Below are 26,471 nucleotides of genomic sequence, written 5' to 3' on the forward strand. Positions count from 1 at the left end.
GCTGGTGTTGCCAGTATTTTACTGTTAAAAATAATGTACAAACTGTAAATGAAATTTCCATCTTTTAGGGCAAACTACTGTATTTCAGCCATTTATAGTGTTAATTAACACTAATTATTATAATTAATACATCAATATATTAAAATATACTACACATCAAATCCTTAGTTATACATACAAACACAACCAAAAATATCTGGTGATAAGAAAGAGATATACTGAAACAAAGCTCATAACAAACAACTTTTCCCACAAGCAGAGAAACACACTGATATATAGAAGACGCTCTCTCGCACAGAATATTTAACAGGTCTATATTCAGGCACAACATGGAAAGATTCAGGTGAGCTGCTGTGCACATGACTGACAGATGCACATTTGTGGGCTGATGTGCTTTTGTAGTTTATCAACAAAGCGGAAAGCACCTTATCTTTTATTGTGTTGCCAGATCACACAACAAAAACGAAACTAGCACGCTTTTTAAGCTCCATGAGTGGGTCTATTTATATATGCGACAAATATGTAATAACAATCAAGTCAAGAAATGACTTGTGATTATTAAAATAATGCATTGATTTATAAAATTATAATGTACTCGTCTGTTTAAATGTGTCTTTGATTCCTGAAGCGTTTACTGTGTTTGTTAACTTTATCTGATTGCCCATTTATAGATGTTTCATTAATAATTTTAAGATTAAATATGAAATAATCGTAATTATGCAAACTTTATAGGAATAATATACCATTAAATAACTGATTTTTTATTATTATTATTAATAATAATAAAAAAATAATAATAATAATAATAACAATACATTTGTTATGCTCATATTTAGTTATATCAAATATCCAAATGATATATGAAAAAATGAATGGCGTAGAAAAGCTTATATAGCTTTACATATAATCAATTTCTGTTTAACGGAGAGAAGATTTTGTTCAACACATTTCTAATTATAATAGTTTTATTATCTCATTTCTAATAACTGATTTATTTTATCTTTGCCATGATGACAGTAAATAATATTAGACTAGATATTCTTCAAGACACTTTTATACAGCTTAAAGTGACATTTAAAGGCTTTATGTTATTTAGGGTAACGTTATTGAATAATGATGATTTGTTCTGTAAAAAAAAAAATATATATATATATATATATATATATATATATATATATATATATATATATATATATATATATATATATATATAGCTTAAAGGGGCTAATAATATTGTCCTTAAAATGGCTGTTAAAAAATTTAAAACTGCTTTTATTCTAGCCGAAATAAAACAAATAAGACTTTCTTCAGAAGAAAAAATATTATCAGACATACTTTAAAGATTTCCTTGCTCTGGTAATCTTCATTTAGGAAATAGATATAATAAATGAATAAATAAATCAGCAAATAATTCTGACTTCACCTGTTCATATCCAGGCCTGTAGCCAGGGGGGTTCAGGTGGTTCGAAAGACCCACTCCCTTTCTGACAAAGTCCAGAATTAGGCGACTATGTGAGCTCATTTGTCCCCAAAAAACTTTAAGAAGAATAACCAATAAAATAACCAATAATAGAAGGCTTTTATTATTTAAATGGACAAATTCTCACTGAGAAAATGAGTTGGCCAGCTTGTTATCAGCCTATAGGCTACAATTTATAATTTAAAACAAGTTTTAACAGATTCACAATTTTTTGTTGTTGTTGTTTGTCTGTTTGTTTGTTGTTGTTGTTTTTACGATTGATGATAATAAATCAGCATTAAAAAATAGGTATTTTTTCTTATTTTTAAAATTCTAATGTCATTACATTCTATATAAAACTGTAATAACTTACAGTTTAAATGCACGTTTGTAAATAAACAATTTTTTTGCAAACAAAAAAATAGTATGATAAGCACTTTGACAAAAATTTAGGCAGTATTTTTGTTGCATTAAGTGGTAATGATAACCATCTGATAAGCTAATCCAGCATACATTAGTGCTTAAAATGTCACTAAAATGCAGTATTTGAACCTTGAATAACTGCAAGTCCACTTTTTTAAGAAAAAAGAGCCACTCATTTTAATAGACTGACTACAGGCCTGATATATGACACAATAAAACAATAGAAATCAAAATAAAACAGAAAGCCCTGCTGTGTGTTATATAACCAACACTCGTTAGCTATTACAGCGTCATACGGGAATATCTGGCAACCACTGTGGTTCCAGAGGAGAGAAGAAAAGGCGAAGGGAGCACAAACACACACGCTTCAGATTCAGGAAATGCGGCTCTGCTCGTGGACACACGTCTGAAATCGGCCTGAAAAGTTCTGGAAAACCCGTTCATCAAAATGTCTGGAGATCCTGGTTTGGGGATCCAGTTGGGACTATTTTACGCCATTCTCTGCCAGTGTGTCTTCGGTGTTGGTGAGTGACGTAAGGCTGAAGCGGTATGCTAACGGTGTTTTACTGCAGTTGTTTATGTGGGATCTTGACGTAAATAACCTTTGTTTGGTTGTGAATCAATTCATCGTGAAAGTAATTTCATATAACAGGCATGTGGTCCTGGAAATATGCTGGAAAAATGGTAGTTTTTACATGTTTTAGTATACCTCACAGTTACTTCTGTACATAACTTAGTAACATTTACTTGTTTTTAATCTGATTTTAGTGTAAATTATGTTAAACAACGCATTCATAATCGTAATAATAGTCAAGCTTGTTGTTAAATGTATTTAAGGCCAGTGTGCTAATATGTGAAGCCCATTAGCTTCGTTGTTTTCTTCAGTATAACGTTAAGTTAGCATAAGAAACCTGCCGTTCAGTGGGATTTATTTGTGTGTAAGTTAGTATAATAAAAAGTTATATTTTTTATTAAAACAAGTACAAAGAATACTATTTCAATAGTAGACTATTAAACAGTGAGCTACAACAAAGGGTTTGCATTTTACAGTGAGAAAACCGTCAGCGAAATATTACCCAATAATGACCTGATTTGCTGCTATTTAACGTTAGTCACAAATAGCAGGATTTTCTGACGTCACACTTTGTTTAATATACAATTTTGGGTATTTATAAAGTATAAGCTACAACTTTTGCCTTGCACTATTAGCATAACTTCATAATTACTAGTTAGGAGTAGTTGGGTTTTGATTTTGGGTAGGAGTGGGGATGTATAATAAGACTGCGTCAGAACATGTGCTTCATAAACAGTTCAAATATTAATAATACAGTTAATAAGCCACTAATTAATAGTGAGAATTGGTTTATAAACTATAGTGTTACCCAAAACACTAAAATAATTCATAGAATGCGATTGTACATGTTTTTCACGTATGAAAACACACACACATACACACATCTGCACTGGTCACTTTATGCAGCATTGGACTACCTCCCTATATATCATGACACTGTCACTTTATCATAATTCTCATGTTTACAAGCCTTTTTGCACTATATATGGTTCTATCTGCACAACTCTGGTTTGCACTCATTGCCATATGCCCTTAATGTTTTTGTATTGTATTGATTACAAGTTTTATTCTGTTTTATTATTCTTTAGATTACAGTTTATGTATAAATTTAGATCACATTTATGTATATATTTAGACTAAATTTTAGGTAAATATTTAGATGACATTTTATGTATAATTGTATTTATTGTAAATTCTTTATTAAAACTCTACTTTTTGTATTAACATTATATGTTAGGCACCTAGGGTCTGAGAGTTACGTAATTTCGATTCTCTATATGTCCTGTACATGTGGTTGAATTGACAATAAAGCTGTATGTGTTTATCGTTTGTTTGTCGTATTGTTTGGATGTGGTTCAGTTAGATTTGTAAGTTATTTATTATAACAGGCATGTGGTCCTGGAAATATGCTGGAAAAATTGTAGTTTTTCATGTTTGAGTAATACCTCAGTTATCTCTGTATAAGTATTAATATATTTTTTTAATCTCATTTGAGTGCAAATTGTGTTAAACAACGCATTTATAATTGTAGTAATAGTCAAGCTTGTTGTTTAATGTATTTAAGGCCTGTGTGCTAATATGTGACGCCCATTAGCTTCGTTGTTTTCCTCAAATATAATGTTAGCATAGGAGACCCGTCGTTTAGAGGGTTTTATTTGTGTGTAAGTTAGTGTAAAGTTATTTTGTTTTGTGAAACAAGTGCAGAAAAAACTATTTTCTTAATAGTAAAACAAAGGGTTTGTATTCTACAGTGAGAAAACCGTCAGACAAATATTACCCAATAATGACCTGATTTGCTGTTGTGTTACTATAAATGACGTTAGTCACAAATAGCATGATGTTTTTAACGTCACACTTTGTTTAATATACAATTTTGGGTATTTATAAAGCATAAACTACAACTTTTGCCTTGTACTGTTGCTATAAACTCGTAATTAGCTGCTAATTACTAGTTAGTAGTAGTTGGGTTTTGGTTTTGGGTAGGATTGGGGATGTATAATAAGATTGCAGCAGAAAATGTGCTTCATAAACAGTTCATATATTAATAATACAGTTAATAAGCCACTAGTTAATAGTGAGAATTGGTTCTTAAGTTATAGTGTTGCTAAAACACTAAAATAATTAAAAAAGGGTATTGAATAGATTGTGATTGTATGTTGAGGCTGCTGAATTATGAAGTTATCGAAAACAAAAGTTAAAGTTTTTGTCGGCTAATTACTAGTTAGTAACGTTAGTAGTTGGGGTTTGGTATTGGGTATGAAATGTAAGACTGCATCAGAACACGGGCTTTATATAAGTACTATTCATTCATTTTCCTTCAGCTTAGTCCCTTTATTTATCAGGGGTCACCACAGCAGAATGAACCGCCAACTTATCCAGCATATGTTTTACGCAGCGGATGCCCTTCCAGCTGGAAAACACTTGAATTCACACACACCTATACACTACGGTCAATTTAGTTCATCCATTTCATCTATAGCACATGTGTTTGGACTGTGGGGAATACCGGAGCACCCAGGGGAAACCCACATGAACATTGAGAGAACATGCAAATTCCACACAGAAACGCCAACTGGTCCAGATGGAAATCAAACCAACGTCCATCTTGCTCTAAGGCGACAGTGCTAACCACAGAGCCACCGTTTTGCCTATATAAGTACTAATAAACCGTTCATAGACGAGTATTAAACCACAAGTTAATAGTGAGGATTAACATGTAAGCCATTGTACGTCGAGGCTGCTAAATTATGACATCTAGTCTGCATAGTGCATACTTTTCAAAAGCTTTCAATAGGAACTAACTATATTATAAAGATCAGATCAACAAATGCAACAGCACTGACGCTGCGAAGTATCACAGTAATAATAATGCTGACCGACTATCCTGAATCATCCTGGGCAATAAATAATGCAGTGATCTGCTGTGCTGTATGGTCCATCAGATCAAGAATAATGTAATTTATGAGCTGAGATCAGTGTCTGGTAGGACTAACAGATGCTTTAAACGTCAAGTTATTGAATTATTAAATATATTAGTATTTTTAGATGCCTAACGGGATGGTTACCCCATAAAAATGTAGGTGCACATGTATTTAATCATTCTCTTTTCGGCTTAGTCCCTTTATTAATCTTGGGTCGCCACAGCGGAATGAACCGCCAACTTATCCAGCATATGTTTTACACAGCGGATGCCCTTTCAGCGGCAACCCATCACTGGGAAACATCCATACACACTCATTCACACACATACACTACGGACAATTTAGCCCACCCAATTCACCTATACCGCTTGTCTTTGGACTTGTGGGGGAAACCGGAGCACCCGGAGGAAACCCACATGCAAACTCCACACAGAAACACCAACTGACCCAGCTGAGGCTCGAACCAGCGACCTTAATAAAATATAATAAGTATAATATTAGGATAACAATATTAGTATTTAATATAATAATATGATTAGTATATTAATTGTATATTTACATAATTAATGGGATGGTTGCCTCAAAAAACTATTTATGCACACAAGTTATCATTCATTTTTGTAATACACATATATTTTAAAGATATAAATACATTTTATTTTCTTTTTTCAATGTATTTGGTTAGTGCTTTAAATACATGAAGAATACAAAGAGTTTCTATTTATTTGTGTGCATCTAAAACAGAACTAGAGCAATTTTTTTTGTCCTAATAAGCGAGCGGACTTAACGTTAATAATATGGACATGTTCTGTACACTGTAAAGGAATGCTCAGATGATTTACAATTTAAAACCATTCATGGGAATGAGTAATCAGAGACTTTCTAGTCTAGGGCAGATGATAAAGTCTCTGTATTTTGTATATGTGAATATAACATGATCTGATGGTCGTGTTATATACATTTAACAAACCCCACAGCTTTTATTGAACAGCACTGTCTGTCTAGGCCTGTCACAAAAATCAATTTATTGACTTGTGGCACAACACATGGACATGAGCTTAATCATTTTTGGTGATGCAATATATATTGCCCATACATAAAAACCAATTCAGCAACATTTGAGCTGAGTGTACAACATCTCTATCTCTATTGGAGGTGTCACTATGGTTAAAACACTGTATTAGTTACTGTAAATTAGTATATTTTCATAGGGGTGTCTGACAGGTGACAGTAGATCTGCTAGCAGATATCGCAACCTCTGTTTCTCTTTACCTTGCACTTATATGTTAACATGTATTACTATTTATTTAGGATATGCGCTTTCACATTCTGACTCCAATGCCTGATTATTAAAATGACTATAATTAAATTAAATATATTTTAAGAATGAAATATTATGTGTGCTTTGGAAGGGTGCACTTGCATTGTGATGATATATTGTCTGTGTATATTGTCTGGTATTATATAATGAGAAAATGATCTTAAAATGACAATATATCGCAAAATATTTTGGTGCAATATATATCGTACAACAAAAAAAATAGATATCGTGACAGGCTTATGTCATGAAATTACAGTTGTTTGAAGAATAAAATAGCTATTCATGATTGTAAACATACTTTCCAACAATAAAAAGATTAATAATAATAATAAATATATACAGATAAAAAGATCAACCATTAGCTTAATAATGAAACATCAAAAGGCTGGTATATATAATGCTTTGAGCAGAATTAAATGGCATTAAGTCAATGTAATTGGATTTATTAAATGTACAAAATGTGACTCATGCAAGTACATGCAGGTGTGGATTTATCTAGCTGCCGGCAAGATATCACATGACTTACAGCAAACATACTTCAGGTTTCCCACAGTGGTTTTTATATTTCTACTGATCGGTATCTGTAATTGTTTCAGTTTGACAGGATTTTAAATTACTTTTATTTTAGTATTCAGGCTTACTTGGATAGTTCACCCAAAAATTTAAAATTGTGATTATATACTCACCTTCTACTTTTATTTTTGTTCTGTTGAATACAAAAGAAGATCAATTGAAAACTTGTATAGAGCAGTGGTTCTCAAAGTGGGGGTCGGGACCCCCCGAGGGGTCGCAGGGCAATGAAGGGGGGTCGCCTGGTGATTTCCAAAAATCTATTTATTTTTAATAAACCATAAGAATTAACATATTTCATCCATAACTATACTGAAAATAAAAATAGTCGTTTATAGTTACTATATACTATATAGTTACTATAGTAGCTTATAGTTACTAGTTCTATTGGATTGCGACCCCTGGGGTAATTACATTATATTAAAGGCAGCAATAGCGTCTGATGCATTTTGATTTTATAACATCAGGTTATACTTTCTGGCACATTTAAAGCACTGACACAAATTTAATTGGCGTGTCAGCGTCATTGCATGCAAGGTTTCTGTATTTATAACCACCTCAGAGGATATTGGGGGTCGCAAGTCACTGGCATTGTTATTTTGGGGGTCGCGGGCTGAAAAGTTTGGGAACCCCTGGAGGTCAGTGGTTACAGGTTTCCAACATTCTTCAAAGTATCTTCTTTTGTGTTCAACAGAATTATAACACTCAAACTGTTTTGAAACAAGTAAAAGGTGAGTAAATAATGATAGAAATATTTTAAAGAAGCTTCACTTCTCTCTAGTTGTTTATTATTATTATTATTATTATTGACAATGGTTTAAATAAATTAGTAAAGTTTATAAAAATGCTTTGGGTGAAATAAAATGAGTATAATAATAGGACATATGGGATATTGGTGTTTAATATAATATTATGGTTAGTATATTTATAATATGTTTACATAAATGGATGGTTGCCTCACACAGTTCATGCACATTATATGCAAATATATAATGTTTTTATTTACTTTTGCAATCAAAAAAGTATTTGGTTATGTCTTTGATGAAGCACACAAAGACCGCTTATATGTGTGCATCAAGAGAGAAACAGAAGATATTCTTTTGTGTCGACCACAAACAAGTAATTGAGTACTGACAGAGTTTTCAGTTTTGGGTGTGCTCCTCTAATCCTTTAATGGAGGCTTCACTTCCCTCCAGTTGTTGTTTTTTTGTCATATCTGAAAGTTCATCTGTTGTTTTTCCCTCTCGACTCTTGTTTGCCTCTTCATTCCCATAGTCAAAAAGAAAATATTTGGGCCGGAGATTGTTGTTGAAGTACAGTACATGTGTGTATGGTTTACTTTTCACACTTGTGTCACAGTAAAACCACAGCAGTTGTGATCTGAGCGGGTGAGAAAATGTCACTCATCACACGTGGTTACAAGTGGAAATCAGTGTGAACTTAAGTAGTGTTCGACAGCAGTGCCACCGACACGCTTAATATAGACCAAAACAATTGCTTTAAACGCAGGCTTATAAAAGCAACCGCTCGCAGGATGATTTCTGTGAAATGCTTCTTTTATTATAATGCAATTAAATGTTGCTTTTATAAATTCCCCACAACAATGGCAAGACACAGACTCTGATCTTTAGCCAAAGAATAATAAACAAACATTCCTATTGTATTTCTCTACTGGTGGAAGTCTTATATCTTTTAATTTAGCTGGAATTAGAATATATAAATATTATTTAAAAACTGTTGTGTTTGAAAATGTGTTGAGAAAATCTCTGATAAACAGAAATATTTGAAAGAATTAAAGGTTTTGGCGTCAGCTTTATGTATATTGCTTGGGAATTGCATCAAATCAAAACTAAACTTCATCAGTAGTGTGGGATAGGAGCTGTAAACTTCCTGTAATGGGCAAAAGCTTCTGCTTTCTAACTTCACTTCTCTTCTCAAGACTGTTTACAAGTCTCAAGATTTTTTTAGGTTGATTTTCATTTTCATGCTTTTTTATTTTTAATTAATTTTTTTAAAGATTTATTTTCAAAAATATACTTTTTTCTTTTTAATTTAAGTTGTAATTTATAATTAAAAAATTAAAAGATTTATTTTCATTGTTGTAATATGCTTTTTTCTTTTTAATTAAATGTTTAGGTTCATTTTCACTAATAATTGTTTTTTTTAATAGTTTTTAATTTACTTTAATTTTTAATATATTAATAAAACGATTTAAAGATTTATTGTCATTAATAATTATGCTTTTTATTTTTATTTGTTTTTAAGCTTTATTTTCATTAAGAATTATGTTTTTTCTTCTTTTTCACTTTTTTATTTAATACATTTTTAATTTAAAGCTTTAATAATTATGTTTTCTTTTCAAATATATTTTTTTGGTTCATTTTCAATAATAATAATGTTTTTACATTTTTTTATTATATTGAATTTTTTATAATTACAAAACTATTTAAAGCTTTATTTTTTATTAATAATTATGCTTTTTCTTTTTAATCTAATTTAAATTTTAATTATTATTATTAATGAACAATTTAAAACTTTATTTTCGTTAATAATTTTACTTTTTTATTTAAATTTAATAATTTTTTTATAAGATTTGTTTTTATTAATAATTATAATTTTTCTTTTACAAATTTTGTATTTAATTTAATCTTTAATTTAATATAAAAAATAAAGGTTTATTTTCATTAATAATTTTGCTTTTTTATTTTAATTTAATTATTTTTTAAAGATTTGTCTTTATTAATAATTATATATTTTTTTCTTAAACAATTTTTTATTTAATTTTTAATTTTATATAAAACATGTAAAGCTTTATTTTCATTAAAAATTATGTTTTTTATTTTTTATTTACTTTAATTTGTTTGTAATTATGTTTTTTCTTTTTAATTTAATTAACTTTTTAAGATTTATTTTCATTAATAATTTTCCTTTTTTATAATTAACTTATTTTTAATTAAGTTTTATTTTACAAATTTACATGTTTATTCATATTAAAAATAGTGCATGTGTGACAAAGATTATAACAGTATTAATAATTATAATGAATGCAGAAACAGTTTACGTGTTCAGTGGGATGTCTCGATTGTGTTTCAAGTGTTATTGCGTAAGACTTGCACTTCCTTTCAAGCACATGCAGCTACTTCCTGTGCACACACTGACCGCATTAATCTCAAATAACTGGCTAATTCTGTGAGTTTATTCAAATAAACTGATTTTAAATAAAAGCCTCTGTTTTTCAATAGCCTTATTATGTCAATATTATATGTAACAGTCTTTTTGGAAAAGCATAATAATAACAACAACAATGATGAAAAAGTCGCTCTTATGAAATTTTGGAAAGGATTTGTATTGTCATGAGTTGTCACAGCAAAAAAAAAAAAATTCTTCCTCTTTTTTCTTATTTTATAGTACAGATTCTTAAACTACTATATTTACTTAACAAGAGTCTTGATTACTGCTGGAAAAAATTGTCAAGATTTAGGATTAATGCAAGTAAAGGTTTAGTATTTTCAAAAGCAATCCAGAAATACAAAAGCCCTTGCCTGATTTTTACCACGTTTTCAGATTTTACCTCATTCTCACTCTGTTATTTGCTTCTTTATTTTTTTATTTTTTGCTTTAGTTTCAAGTTCGATGACATACATGACGAGCTACTGCGCAAACTGGTAACAGTTTGGGGGTAAGCGGTCAGCTGGTAGCGCAAAAAAAACAATGTCATACCACCCCGTATCGTTTGTTTTAAAGACAAAATGCAGCCATACACACCCCTGGCTACATAATTCACGATCTCCAGAAATGTATATAGGGCTACATTTTCAGAATGCACCTGTGTTGGTATTGTTTACTATTAGTTCATGTTACTAAATACATGAACTAATCAAACCTGATTGTAAAGTTAAATTCACTTAAATTCACCTTTATTTCTATAGCGCTTTTACATTGTAGATGATGTTAAAGCAGCTACACATCGAAGATCATAGTAAACTGAAACAGTGTAGTTCAGTTTTTAGAGTTTAGGTTCAGTTTAGCTCACTTCAGTGTGGTTTATTAATCACTACTGAGAGTCCAAACACTGAAGAGCAAATCCATCGATGCTCAGCTCTACAGATCCCGAACCATGCAAGCCAGTGGCGGCAGCGGCGGGGAAAAAACTTCACCAATTGGCGAAAGTGAAGGAAAAAACCTCAAGAGAGACCATTTCTACACTGGCCAATCGTCTTGAGCAGAGCTGCAGTCTGAGGTTGGAGGTTGGTGAACGCTGGCTGTCAGCGAAGACTCGTCTGTCCCTGGAGCATCACAGGAATCAGTCTCAGGCTCTCCACTCCTCCATGACCAGTACAGCAGCTGCTAAGGATACGGCCTAGTCCAGGATTATGGAAACCTTGGGATCATCTTGTCGCTGGTCTTGGATCGACTCAGTGGCGCTGCATAGTCTCTGAGAGCCTCGGGATGAGTATCCCCAAGTGGAAATAGAGAATAAAGACAATAATTAGCTTAGCTGCTGTTCATAGTGTATGTAAACAAGATGCGTGGAGCACATCCATGTATCGTACCACTAAGTGATGCACTGAGTGTATGCTTTGCTTAAAAGATCGGTCTTTAATCTAGTTTTGAACTGCGAGAGTGTGTCTTAGCCTCGGACATTATCAGGAAGGCTATTCCAGAGTTTAGGAGCCATAAATGAGAAGGCTCGACCTCCTTTAGTAGACTTAGCTATTCTAGGTAATACCAGAAGCCCTGAGTTTTGAGATCTTAAAGAGCGAGTTGGATTGTAGCGAGACAGGATGTTGGTTTGATAAACAGGAGCTCGATTATTTAAAGCTTTATAGGTAAGAAGCAATACTTTTAAATCAATATGAAACTGAACAGGCAGCCAGTGTCAGGAGGATAAAATTGGGGTGATATGATCATATTTTCTAGACCTGGGCAGCCAGCAAACAGAGCATTACAGTAATCCAGCATAAAAGTCATAAAAGCATGGACTAGCTTTCTGCATCTGAGATGGATAGCATACTTCGTAGCAAGCCTAGAGCGCCATCTACTGTTAAAAAGTAACCTAAAGGACTGTCTACTGTTAAAAAACTAACATAGAGTGCCAACTACTGTTAAAAACTAACCTAAAACACTGTCTACTGTTAAAAAACTAACTTAGGGCGCCATCTGCTGTTAAAAACAACCCTAGAGCAGCATCTGCTGTTAAAAACTAGCCTAGAGCACCAGCTACTGTTAAAAACTAACCTATAACACTGTCTAATTTTCAAAAAACTAACCTAGAGCGCCATCTACTGTTAAAAACAAGTGTAGAGCACCATCTGCTGTTAAAAACTAGCCTAGAGCACCATCTAATGTTTAAAACAAGCCTAGAGCGCCATATACTGTTAAAAACTGGCCTAGAGCTACATCTACTGTTAAAAACAAGCCTAGAGCGCCATCTACTGTTAAAAAGCCTAGAGCGCCATCTACTGTTAAAAAGCCTAGAGCGCCATCTGCTGTTAAAAACTAGCCTAGAGCGCCATCTCCTGTTAAAAACAGAGCATTACACTAATCCAGCATAAAAGTCATAAAAGCATGGACTAGCTTTCTGCATCTGAGATGGATAGCATACTTTGTAACATAACGATATTTCTCAGATGAAAGAAGGCAGTTTTTGTGACATGGGAGATACAATTTTCAAAAGTAAAATTGCCGTCTGATATGATAAAGTGTGACCTTGTGTGCACAAGTCTCATTTTTCCAACATTCTTCATAAAATCTTGTTTTTTGTTGAACAGAAGATAGAAATGTATTAAAGTGTACATCCACATGAGTGTGAGTAAATAGAGAGCACATGCATTTTTTGGGGTGGTTAACATCACTTTAAGCGAAATCTCACTTTTGTTCACAGTGAACAGAAAACAAGACTTCTCAAGTAAATGAGTCAGGATTTAAGAATGGTTATGAAGCATCATTAAGCAGACATTTCTACTGGAAAATGAAAAAGAGGACCCTTACTTCTGCAGTGTAATAATAAGGCAATTATAGTGACTAAAACTGAATCTAACCAGCATATTTTTTCTTCCGCAGTTCCTCCTCCAGCAAACCTCAGTGTTGTCTGTCACAACTTCAAGAACGTCCTTTACTGGAACTACAGCAGTGCAGTCCAGCAGCCCACGTTCACTGTAAACCTCATTCCCTATGAAAGGTAGCTGGTTTTAAGATCATAAACCTTTCATTCGTGAAACATGTCTTCTCCTAATCACTCTGTTGTGTCTCCATTGTGTGTAGTAAACCTCAGACGGTGAAAACCTCTCAGACGCACCTGGATATCAGCAGCTACAGCAGTGAAGCCATTGATCATTATGTGGTGTCGGTGACGGCAGATGTTGGACAGGAGATTTCTGAAAGCCTCTCTGTTGAATTCACTTACAGCACAGATTTTTACAATGAGAAAACCCACAAGTGTAAGCTCTCAGAGTGTAACTTCATCATATACAGGGATAAATATGATTATGATGTTTAACAGATTCAGGAATTTTTCACAGTATTTCCAATAACCTAGAGCGCCATCTGCTGTCAAAAAATAACAGAACGTCATCTGCTGTTAAAAACTAGTCTAGAGCGCTGTTAATCTGCTGTTAAAAACTAGTCTAGAGCGCTGTTAATCTGCTGTTAAAAACTAACCTAGAGCGTCGTCTCCTGTCCAAAAATAACCTAGAGCGCCATCTGCTGTTAAAAACTAGTCTAGAGCGCCATCTGCTGTTAAAAACTAGCCTAGAGCGCCATCTACTGTTAAAAACTAGCCTAGAGCGCCATCTGTTGTTAAAACTAGCCTAGAGCATCATCTACTGTTAAAAACTATCCTAGAGCGCCATCTGCTGTTAAAAACTAGCCTAGAGCGCCATCTACTGTTAAAAACTACCCTAGAACGCTATCTGTTGTTAAAACTAGCCTAGAGCGTCATCTACTGTTAAAAAGCCTGGAGCGCCATCTACTGTTAAAACTAGCCTAGAGCGCCATCTGCTGTTAAAAACTAGCCTAGAGCGCTATCTGTTTTTAATACTAGCCTAGAGCATCATCTACTGTTAAAAACTATCCTAGAGGGCCATCTACTGGTAAAACTAGCCTAGAGCGCCATCTGCTGTTAAAACTAGCCTAGAGCGCCATCTGCTCTTAAAAACTAGCCTAGAGCGCCATCTACTGTTAAAAAGCCTAAAGCGCCATCTACTGTTAAAACTAACCTAGAGTGCCATCTGCTGTTAAAAACTAGCCTAGAGCGTCATCTACTGTTAAACTATCCTAGAGGGCCATCTACTGTTAAAACTAGCCTAGAGCGCCATCTGCTGTAAAAACTAGCCTAGAGCGCCATCTGCTGTTAAAAACTAGCCCAGAGCGCCATCTGTTGTTAAAACTAACCTAGAGCACTATCTACTGTTAAAAAGTAGCCTAGAGCGCCATCTACTGTTAAAACTAGCCTAGAGTGCCATCTGCTGTTAAAAACTAACCTAGAGCGCCATCTACTGTTAAAACTAGCCTAGAGCGCCATCTACTGTTAAAAACTAGCCTAGAGCGCCATCTGCTCTTAAAAACTAGCCTAGAGCGCCATCTACTGTTAAAAAGCCTAGAGCGCCATCTACTGTTAAAACTAACCTAGAGTGCCATCTGCTGTTAAAAACTAGCCTAGAGCGTCATCTACTGTTAAACTATCCTAGAGGGCCATCTACTGTTAAAACTAGCCTAGAGCGCCATCTGCTGTAAAAACTAGCCTAGAGCGCCATCTGCTGTTAAAAACTAGCCCAGAGCGCCATCTGTTGTTAAAACTAACCTAGAGCACTATCTACTGTTAAAAAGTAGCCTAGAGCGCCATCTACTGTTAAAACTAGCCTAGAGTGCCATCTGCTGTTAAAAACTAACCTAGAGCGCCATCTACTGTTAAAACTAGCCTAGAGCGCCATCTACTGTTAAAAACTAGCCTAGAGCGCTATCGGTTGTTGAAAAACTGGCCTAGAGCGCCATCTGCTGTTAAAAACAAGCCTAGAGTCCCGTATATAGCAGGGATTAAGCTGAATGAAAGTGAGTGAGTGTGTCTTTAAGTAATATTGGCATGTGTTGTTCTTCAGGCACTCTGGATTTTCCAGCTGTGGATGCGTCTGTGCACAAAGATGTGATCGAGGTTTCCTTCAAGCATCCTTCAGCATTTTATGAGCGGGCCAGCCTGGAGGAGGAATTCGAATACACCATCATCCTTAACCCATCCTCATCCTCTGTTCCTCATCTCCAGGAAAAGTCCTCGCACTCATGCTTTGAGGATGAGCTTGGGTATTTGTGCGAAACAAAAGTCCACGTGAACCAGTCTGTGGTCGTTCAGTGGGTGGTGCTGAAGTTTGAGGGGAAAATCGCATCTATACCTGTACACACCTATAAAAATGTGTCTGTGCCTCAGCTGGAGCCTGCCTCAGGTAACTACAAACCATTTAGACTTTGATTTTAGATAAGTTAATTTAGTAGTGCAGTAATACATCTGTCTTTCTGTAAAGTGTAGACTGTGTTAAACTCTGATGTAGTGGGATTGAATGAGTGCTCTGCAGAAGATCCACAATGCTTTCAGACAACTGCGCTAGACAACGGAGAATAAATTGATTTATGACATGTCTTTAGAGATGAAGAGTAATTGCTGTGCCAGGAATAAAGTATTATTCCTGCTGGGACGTTGGGTGTTTTTGTTGTTTGGACTGAATATGTTTCCTGGAAGAACGTGAAGGGGTGGGGGTAGAATTGGGATTGGGCCGTAGTCGCCTGTACATGTTTTTTATTTTATTTTTGCATCATTACCTCATTCAAGTAGAAATCATTTTAATATGCTGATTGATTAATAGTTTTTTCTTTATATATATTAACTCTAAATTATATATTTCAAATTATTGGTATAGTCCCAGCAGGCGCACAGTGTCACAAGATGTTAATATTAGGTTAGATTTAGGTTGTGACGTCAGGTGACCAAAATTTTGAATCTAGCCAGCATCTAAGGACAAGGTTATTTTGACAACCAATAGCAACGTCAAATGACATTGATATTTGGTTGATTTTAGGTTGTGTTGGAAAGTGACCAAAATCCAACGCCATATTGATGTCAAATACTGACATTTATTCGTCAGATATGGCAACCAAAATCCAACCTCTAATAGACATCATAGTGGTAAATCCACACAACGTTAAGCTGTAACATCATTAGGCGTTGATATTTGATTGATTTTAGACAGGACATTGGACATTAACGTCAGCCTGACATTGGGTTCTGACGTCAACCCGATTTTCATTTCCAAACAAAATGCAACGTCCCCACAGCGTTGGTGTACAACATGAGTCTTACGTCATGTTGACGTCCTGTGCCTGCTGGGGTATATGGGTATTGACTGGTATTGATTTATGATTTATTTATTAATTGAAAAGGGGTATTCAATTAAACCAATAAAATTACATTTTTTTTCCCTAATACTGTATATGTTTTCTGAACAAAGATATTATTTAATAAATTTTATATATTTAAATAATATAATATATATAAAAAACCTATTTTTCACCACAATTACCCGAAGGCCCCACTAAAATGTGATGCAACATTAGTTTCTGTGTTCAAAAAGCAGGTGTTTTTAGATCAAGAATCATCAGATGACATATCAAAAGTTTGACCCCAAATCTTTGAAATTCTCCACTGTCCTTCAAAGCTCACTAGAGTTAATGAATTAATTTTCAATATTAAATAGACATCTACTGCAGTTCAAATGCTTTCTATGTATGCTTCCTCATTTTTGTAAATCTAAAGTGATGCAGACACCAAAATGGCGAGTTTCATCGTTGACCCAGATTAGATTGTAACTACCTCCTAATAGTGTATTGCTTCAGCCACAAATTGCAGAATCCAGTCCCATAATAAATTGCTCATCGTAGCTCAGCTCAGAGGGGAAATATTCAACATGTTGTGTCTTAAAGTAGTTTTTTTTGTAATGCCAATTTGATCTGTAGACGGCTCATTGGTTAGCACTGTGATCTCACAGCAAGAAGGTTACTGGTTCGAGTCCAGGCTGGGTCAGTTTTGTCTGAGCAGTGGCAGTCTGTCTGTTATCAGTGAGATCTGAATGAACATGTAATATCAGTATGTTTAGCAGTTGAATTAATTCAGATGTTCTTAATAATTTTGTGTGTTTGTTTTTTAGCCAAAACAGAATGGATTGCAGCTATTCTCTGTGGATCAATCGCATTGCTCTTCATTGTTTTCGTCGTTCTGTGGTTCATCCACAAAAATTTCTCCAAAATACCCAAAGTTCCCTCCATCCTGGTATGTCTTAGTCTCCTTTGACTTTTGTTTTTGCTTAATATCCACATTTGTTCAAATGTAAAGGATGTTTTCCAGATTTGTGGCTACATTACAAGCATTTTACATTCATTTTAACTTCAACTAGAATGATATATAACAAATGTATAATTTAAAGTAAACTGAATCCATTATTGGGCGGCTCGGTGGCTCAGTGGTTAGCACTGTCGCCTCAAAGCAAGAAGGTTGCTGGTTTGAGTCCCAGGTGGGCTAGTTGGCGTTTCTGTGTGGAGTTTGCATGTTCTCCCCATGTTGGTGTGGGTTTCCTCCGGGTGCTCCGGTTTCCCCCACAGTCCAAACACATGCACTTTAGGGGAACTGATTGACTAAATTGGCCGTAGTGTATGAGTGTGTTATTTAATTTTTAAAAAATACGATTTATCTGGAGACGTAAAACGTACCTGCAATTCTAGAATAATACTAAATAATAAAGTCAAAGCATCCAGCAAATTTAACACACTTTGTTTATATTTTGTTTAGAGCTGCACGATTCTGGCTAAAATAAGAATCGCGTTTTTTTTTTATTGCTTAAAAAAAAAATCTGGATTTTCTTACGATTCTGTATATGTAAAATAAAAGTATGGTAAAAACAAACATATGGCACAACATTGATAATAATATTATGTGGTCTACTGGTTTTTATAAATAATTCTATTCTACTTATAATAATTATGATGTTGAATTATGTTTGAGATAAATGCTTGCAATCTGTCATAAAAATCAGACATTTGCCATTATCAGATTATATTCAACAACAATATATAGGCTAGAGTAGTTATACTGACATTGTAAACAATTATTTTCATGCAAAACTGTGGGTTCGCTATGAAAGAAAAAAAAACATTTCAAATGCTTGACGTAATCATAACTCTGAAATGCAATATGATCATTTAAATGAAGTGCACACTTTCATTTTGACTGCCAAGTGCTTGTTCATACTTTGCGCGGCTCCCAAACGATCACTCTGTGCCACAAACAACATTATTTACAACTGTATTACCTGTTACTCGCAACATATGCAGGTTCAGTTCACTAAAGTAGGCGCCCTCTTTGTGATAACAGCTCACGGCCAGCAGCTCACGTCACGTGTGATTTCCTGACCGCGAAAACATCATTATATGAAGTCAAAAATGACATTTTTAGTTGAATTATACCTTATAAATACAGTATGTGACTCACTCAACATCATTTGGAGGTGTCAGTGTCACTGAGCAATGTGTGTGATACAATAAACAGACTCGTGCAGCCGCCTTTTCTTCTCTCCCGAACTTGAAAATATGATTGGCAGAATCATAGAAATGCTGGATTAAGATTCTCCAGGGGGCCGAATCGAGATTGCGATCTTTTAACGATTAATTGTGAAGCTCTAATTTTGTTTTATATTTTATATATTTTATTACTGAACATCTCTTCTCCATTTGCAGCGTAACATTGTGACGAGACCCTATTCAACACCTTATTCCCAACCCGAGTCTCCCCATGTCTCTTCAATGACTTCTGCAACACACACACCAGTACTGCTCTACAACAATGAGCCCCTCTTAGATTTTGTGCATGATGAAGTTTCCAAAACCACTGATACCCTTGTGAACACAGAAGAGGAGGAACCTGCGCCTTCTGAAGAGGAATATGACAGCTCCGGGGGCTTCGGCAAGTCCTCAGACTACGACAGTCCTAAATGCCTGCTGGAGATGAGCCCCGGAGATTTTCCGGAGGGATACGGCCCTCGACCGCCAATACTGCAGGCCTGACCCTACATTTACACCCTTTTCAGAAATTAATCAAAATCATTCATGCATTAGACTCTGTGTTCCACTGGGGATGTTGTGTGGGATTCAGAAAGCCTTGTTTTTAGCACCACCGATGGCCTTTTGGTGAACTTCGTTTAGTAATAATACAACTTCAAATCAGAAAAAGTTGTGACCCAACTTCATTTGTCCCATTTTTGCAAACAAGTCTTAATGTGGGCAACAGTATAGGGTCTTTGTTGTCACACATTCTCTATTGGAGACAGGTCGGGACTGCAGGCAGGCCACTCAAGTACCAGTCAAGCCAACTTCTCTGATTTTGGGTTGTATGATAATTATAATAATCTCCATCTATAGTCACTGTACAGATTGAAGCAGCTTTCACAGCAGACACGGAAAGCACTGCGCTATGAAATGCCGTCATTTCTGTTGTTCGCACCACGCGAGGGCAGTTTGTCACTGCGCTGACTAAAACACAAGAGCGGCTACATTCTATGCTTCATCCCTTTTGTAAATCGAAATATGAACTTGACGATGTTGAGTCGGCATCGCAATTATCCACCACATCAACAATCCGCCCACAAAAACACAATCTTGCCCACATTTTACCACATGCAGTGGTGGTAGAAAACACGTTTGTTTAGATTTTTGTTACCAGGGATACACAGAAATCTTCTCAAAAAAGGCTACTCAGTGTTCAGTGTGCTGGTTTCAATTTGTAGTCACTGTTTAGACAGAAGCAGCTTTCACAGCAGATGCGGAAATCACTGCGCTATGAAATGCAGCCATTTCAAATGTTCGCGCAACGTGAGGGCAGTTTGTCACTGCGCTGACTAAAACACAAGAGCGGCTGCATTCTATGCTTCATCACTTTTGTAAATTGAATTCAGACATTTTTAGCGCCACCGGTGGCCATTCGATGAACTGCAGCCGCATCACACTCATGCATATATAAAGCGAATGCGATTCAATGACCTGATTCACTCCCGCTGAAGAGCTTTTTTGGTGATTTAGAAATAACAGCTTTGCAGTAATGACAAACATCCAGATGCTTCCACAGTGCTGAAAGTGACGTTTAGATAAATATGTAAATATGTTCTGCTTATTTTCCTCTTAATAACTAATTGGTGTTGTGAAAAATTATGCAGTCTTCCGAAGGCAATGGCTGACAGACTTGACGATGTTGAGTCAGCATCGGAATTATCCACCACATCAACAATCCGCCCACAAAAACACAATCTTGCCCACATTTTACCACATCCTGAGGTGGTAGAAAACACATTTATTTAGTATTTTGTTACCAGGGATACACAGAAATCTTGACTCCTTTAAACTATTGCACAAAAATTGAAAAAGCAAGTGTTCAGGTTTCAATCTGTAGTCACAGTTCAGACAGCAGCTGCTTTCACACCAGATGCGGAAAGCACTGCGCTATGAAATGCAGTCATTTCAATTGTTCGCACCACACGAGGGCAATTTGACAATATGTTGACTAGCTACATTCTAGGCTTTTTTATATATGTTTCATCACTTTTGTAAGTCTAATGAACTATACAATTCTGAAAGTCTTGTTTTTAGCACCACTAATGGCCATTCGGTGAACTGCAGCAGCATCACACTCATGCATATTTGACGCGAATGTAATTCAATGTCCTGATATACTCGTGCTGAAGAGCTTTTTTTGTGATTTAGAAATATTAGTTGTAATTAGTGATTTAGAAATAACATGTTGTGAATAGCTTTGCAGTGATAACAAACATCCAGATGCGTCCACAATGCAATGCAAAGTGACATTTAGATGAATATATATACTTGTGCTGCTCTTTTTACTCTGTTACACACAAATAATGCAATGCAGACATGACAATGTTAAATCGGTATTATGATTCACAGCCACATCAACAATCCGCCCACAAAAACAAAATCTTGTCCACTTTTTAACACATAAAGAGGTGGTAGAAACCACATTTATTTTGAAAATCAATGAATGATTTTTGCATTGCCTATGAGATTCCATCAATCAACCAAACGTCTGATATTTTTGCACGCTCTCTGATAAAAGCATCCCTTTTTAAGCAGTGTGAATTTAGAAACACGGATTCTGTCGTGTGTTTACACTGGATTAAAGCAGGTTACACACATCTCAAACCAAAGCCATCAATTGTGTGTAGAAATGAACTCGCGTGCATGTTTGAGCCATAACTTTGCCATAACATAGCTGTTTCCATTTATAGATTTATGCGCAAAACTGGTATATTGCATACAAAAATTTGCATATAAAGCAGCATTTCCATTCAATATGAAACGGAAGAGAATAAAACGGCAGGTTTTTGCTAAACGTGCACAGATATCACTGAGAGAAGTGGAGTTTGCTGCACTGTTGGGACTCTCCACTGTGGTGTTTGTTCTCCACTAATAAATGAGCTGCGCCTCAGAACACCAAGACCAAACGCAATGAGCACAGTGAATGCGGTGGCTTTGGGGGCGTGAGATGGGAGCGCAGACAGATGCTCAAGACAGTTCTGGAGGAATTAATAATAGAAGAAGAACACTGAAGCACTGTAATGACAGACTGACTGCTGAGGGATTTTAGAAATGACCAGAACAACATTTCAGATCTGCAAAAATGTAAAGCTGGAAACAAAAAGAGCTGCAAACCAACATTAATAACGCAAACACCCTCACACACACACATTTAAATCTGATCAGCATCTGTCAGAAACTAAACCACATCACACAGATCGATGAAGCGCATGCTGGAATCCCTTCATTAAATGCGTTCACAGCATAGTTCATGAGCATTTCTTTCAAATCTAATGAAAGTTAATCCTACTTAGTTGTGCACATGTTTTTATACACATTTTTTTTTAATTTATGCGCATATAGCTGTTCTCATTAAACATTTTCTTATGCAATATTCCAAAATGCGCATGAAAATAGGTGGATGGAATCCAACCCTGGCTCATTCTGCAAATGTACCCCTGTATACATTTCTGGAGAGCACCAAATACGTTCCAGGAGATGCATGTTTTTGCTGTTTTTGTTTTCGCGAATCCACCAGAGGCTGCTGTGTATGCTTTTTCAGATCTCAGATTTCTCTTGCGAGTGCTATTCGCGCCTGCTGTTCTCACGTTAATCCACCAGATTAGGCCGCTGTCAGCTGACTGACCGATCGATGGCCAGACCCTCCTCTTTCCCTAAACCCAACCAATAGTGTTTTCAAAAGCAATCTAGAAAAAGAAAAGCCCTTGCCTGACTTTTACCACGTTTTACCACATTCTCACACTGTTATTTACTTGTTTATTTAGATTTTTGGCTTTTGTTTTTTTCTTGCCTGCTTTCTGGAACTGTTCTTTGCCAGACTTGAACTCCGTCATCACGTTCAACTCCGCTTTGCGTCTCAAGTCCACTGACTCACACAGCGAGCCTATGAACAAACTGGTAACAATGGGAAAGTCTGCAACACGGAGATTCAGCGATCAGCTGGTAGCATGAAAAGGAACAAAGTCATACCACTCCATAGCGTTCCTTAAAAAAGACGAAATGCAGCCATACAGACCTCTGGATACATAATTCTCGATATCCAGAAATGTATACAGGGCTACGTTTTCACAATGAGCCTGTGTTTATGAAAACATATCTAGTCATAAATGTTAGTATTATCCGCTTGTTAAGTGGTGACGTGTTTGTGACGTATGTAATACTGTTTCCGGGTCCAAGCCGCCATTCATTTGAGTGGAGAAATCATTTGTTTATGATCACGTTTTATTCCTGTCACACATTAAAGTTAATTTTATATAAAATCATAGTGTACAAAACAATCTCTGGGCTTTCTGCAAAACAAAAATTTTACAATTCATAAAAAATAAATCACTTTCTGGCCAACGGATATTAGGCATGGACATATATACTGCGATCGTAATTTTCGAAAGCCTTAAATCGCTTTGTAAACGTTTATTATTACCATTTCATGAATCTCCCCATTCAGCTGAATAAAGCGCTTGTACCCGGAAGCCGCTTCGCGTGACGTCACACTTAACAAGCGGATTCTTAATTTTGCTGTTATGTTAAGGACAAAATATCTGCCATCTTGAAAATTGTGTATTTTTTGGTGACTGTTTCTGAATTATAACATGTCAGTGTGTGTGTGTGTGTGTGTGTGTACATTTGTTAAGTGTTTTTTGGCATGACAACATATTCGTATGTCCAATATAAATAAGATCACACTGTAAATACAACATACTGCATTTCTCTAAACTCCTCTGCGCAAAGATTGAGCAGATGCTGTATTTGCGACTATATTTTGGTTTTAAGAACGCATGATAAGATGTGTGTTGCATTCAAAGTGTAAAATGCAATGACATTTGAGTTCTACTTTTTTTTAACTTGAGCACTTATGAGAATATTTCTATTTTTTATATGAAATGCTTTTAATATTAAAGCTTTATGCCACGATAAAAAAGCTGATTTGCACTTAATATTTAACAGCAATCAACAATATGTGACCCTGAACTACAAAACCAGCTTTATTTTGCACAGACAATATCCAAAGATATATTCTATTAGTCAGAATTATAGATGTCAAAAATCATTAGAATATTAAGTGAAGTTTATTTATAAACTAATGTCGAGAGGATCACATGCTTACTGCTTGCGGCCGATCCTGCATTATATAATTTATGATTTACCAATCAGACGATTCCTGAGCCACTATAAATTTCCACCCCTACTCCTCCTCCTTAGATGGGTGGCACGGTGGCCAAGTTGTTAGTACGGTCACAGCAGGAGCGCCACTGATTCTAGTCCTTACCAAGCCAGCCGACGTTTGTTTGTGGAGTTTATACATTCTTCATGTGTTCACGTGTGTTTCCCCCGGGTTCCCCAGTTTCCTCCCACCATCCAAAAACATGCAGCTTAAGTTAATCAACTACTCCAAATCAGCACCATAGACGTTCTCCGTGTCAGTAGTTATCTCTTAAGAGCGATCACTATCTGTTCATTAGCTACTACAGCAGGAGAGATCTTTAGATCTACCAGAGCTCAAACTCCCCTCTCGCCCTGCAAACGGAGGGAGCCCTGAGCTTGAGGATCTTAACTATTTAAACAATGTAAAGCAAAACGTGAAAATTACAGTTGTGCTGGTCTGAAAATAGCAAGAAATCACGCCAGACACGTCTTGCACCTTATTGCGCCGGGTGTATGATAGGGCCTTATATGTGTGGTGTTCTGAAACTTAACACACACACACACACACACTCAGGGACTGTTTCTGAAAGTCGACACTTATGAGTGTTTTGTGGTTCAGGGTCACATATAAAAATCTCTCCACTGACCAGATAAGGTGACATGGAAAATAAACTGATTTAGCTTGCATTGCAGTAGTGACAGTCTCAGCACTTACTAACCAAACCAAGTATTCTCATTGATATCCATACCTTTGACAATTGTTTTCAGTCACCTGCTTTCAGATAAACATGTGATCGTACAGGTATGTCATTTCAACTCTGCTTGTATTAAATTGCATTTATATGTCTATTTTTTATGTAATAGACACATTTTTATGTTATGTTTGTATATGGTGTTTGGTCTCCATGGAGTTTCACATTAAGTTGTAAGATTTTAATTTCAATAAATCCTTTGTTTGGCTGCTGCTTTAATAGTGTTTGTCTCTTGAATTGGCATTCATCTTAATTTCAACATGATGGAGTCCTGTGCGTTCACGTTGCATATTTTTTATTTTATTTTGGTTACCTGTTTACTATTTATTTATTCATTTATTTGCTTTTGTATAATGCAATTTCCCACAAACAGTTGATTACGTTCCATTATACATTTTCATTTTATTTATTAACACCTTTATTTTACCAGGGAAACTGTTATTGTAATCTCATTTTCAAGGATGTCCTTGACATTATTTAAAACAGTATATAAGACAGTCCAATAAGGCTTCATACAATTTTGATGTGCCTAATAAAAAGTTTTTGAAAATGATTTTACATTTACTATAGTCAAGATAAAGTCTATTAGACCTGAAATATGGATGTTGGAAGTATTCAGTTATTTATTTATTTATTTATTTATTTTTAATGCTGTGCTAATATTTTAGGTATTTTCTACATACTTTATTGACATATACTGAACGTGGGCTATTAGATATTCACATAATTTAATAATAATATTTTTTATATATTTGACAGAGAGAAAGTAAAAAATAAGACATTTCGATTATTTAAATGATATTTACATATAATTATAAGGTATTTATGAAATGGGAAAGGTTTGGTATATTGAGTTCACTTTTAATTATGTATATGGTACTTTCCCAATAACACAAACATAATATGTTGTCTTTTGCTATTCAAGTTTTAACAAACAAAATACATCTCTTAGACAGGTTTGTAAAAAAAAGGAGGATGAATTGTTCTTTTAAAAGGATAGCTCATCCTAAAATGAAATAATGTAATTTCCTCGTCCTCCAACTGTTTGAGTTTCTGTTAAACACAAAAGAAGATATTTTGAAGAATGCTGAAAATGATAACATCTGACTTCCATAATAGGCCTTATGAAACTTAATGAAAGTTTGTTGTTACAGATTTTTAACAAAAGAAAAGCCATTTAAACCATTTAAGCCATTTAAGCCATTTAAGTGAAGGGATTAGGTCTAATGATGGGGAAGGTTTGTGAATAAATTTCATGCTCCTTTTTAAAGCTATTCATTCATTTTCTTTTCGGCTTAGTCCCTTTATCCTTTTAAAAGTATTTAAAATGTTTAAAATACAAAAATACAGTAATTTATTTTGATGCATGTAGTGAATGCTGTATTTTGTCGTTTATTTTGATACACTTTAAAGCTCAAGTATTTGGTATTTTATTTTAAAACACATTTCTGTGTATTTTTGAGTATACACTACAGTTTTCTAACAACTGTCCAAATATATTTTGTGTTCAACGGAAAAAAGAAACGGAAGGTGTGAAACCACCTGGGAGAGAGTAAATAGATATACATAGAGTGTACAATATAGCCTAATATACGTGTATACAATAGTGTCTAGATAATACATAGTGAGGTTGAGTTTTTGGGTTTACATTTTTCTAACAACTTTCCAA

General features: G+C 35.0%; 2 protein-coding genes and 1 long non-coding RNA gene across 12 annotated transcripts in view; 2 read left to right on the top strand and 1 right to left on the bottom strand.

Moving 5' to 3' along the window:
- Positions 1–26,471, top strand: part of tnfaip3 (tumor necrosis factor, alpha-induced protein 3) — a 254,770-nt gene that overhangs the window by 174,411 nt on the left and 53,888 nt on the right. The window lies entirely within an intron of this gene.
- ifngr1l (interferon gamma receptor 1-like) lies at positions 2,212–25,015 on the top strand. Of its 10 annotated transcripts, none has more exons than XR_015505495.1 (7): positions 2,252–2,406; positions 13,332–13,449; positions 13,533–13,935; positions 14,695–15,703; positions 17,459–17,580; positions 19,041–23,392; positions 24,670–25,015. XR_015505495.1 is itself a non-coding variant. In NM_001171589.2 (6 exons), the coding sequence occupies exons 1-6, from the start codon at positions 2,331–2,333 to the stop codon at positions 19,365–19,367; spliced, it is 1,158 nt and encodes a 385-aa protein (NP_001165060.2). In that variant the 5' UTR covers positions 2,212–2,330; the 3' UTR covers positions 19,368–19,587. The 10 variants fall into 10 exon arrangements, 4 of the variants coding, with proteins under 4 accessions (NP_001165060.2, XP_087134733.1, XP_087134734.1 ...); XR_015505496.1 differs by having other exon boundaries at positions 19,041–22,057; positions 24,619–25,015; XR_015505491.1 differs by having other exon boundaries at positions 13,533–13,708; positions 15,365–15,703.
- Positions 10,944–13,923, bottom strand: LOC147834088 (uncharacterized). Its single transcript, XR_015505725.1, has 3 exons — positions 12,669–13,923; positions 12,486–12,610; positions 10,944–12,428 (listed from the first exon to the last, which is right to left on the bottom strand). It is a non-coding gene; the product is annotated as an uncharacterized LOC147834088 (long non-coding RNA).

The sequence above is a fragment of the Danio rerio genome, chromosome 13, assembly GCF_052040795.2.
Source record: "Danio rerio strain M-AB ecotype USA chromosome 13, GRCz13ab, whole genome shotgun sequence".
NCBI classification, from domain to species: domain Eukaryota; kingdom Metazoa; phylum Chordata; class Actinopteri; order Cypriniformes; family Danionidae; genus Danio; species Danio rerio.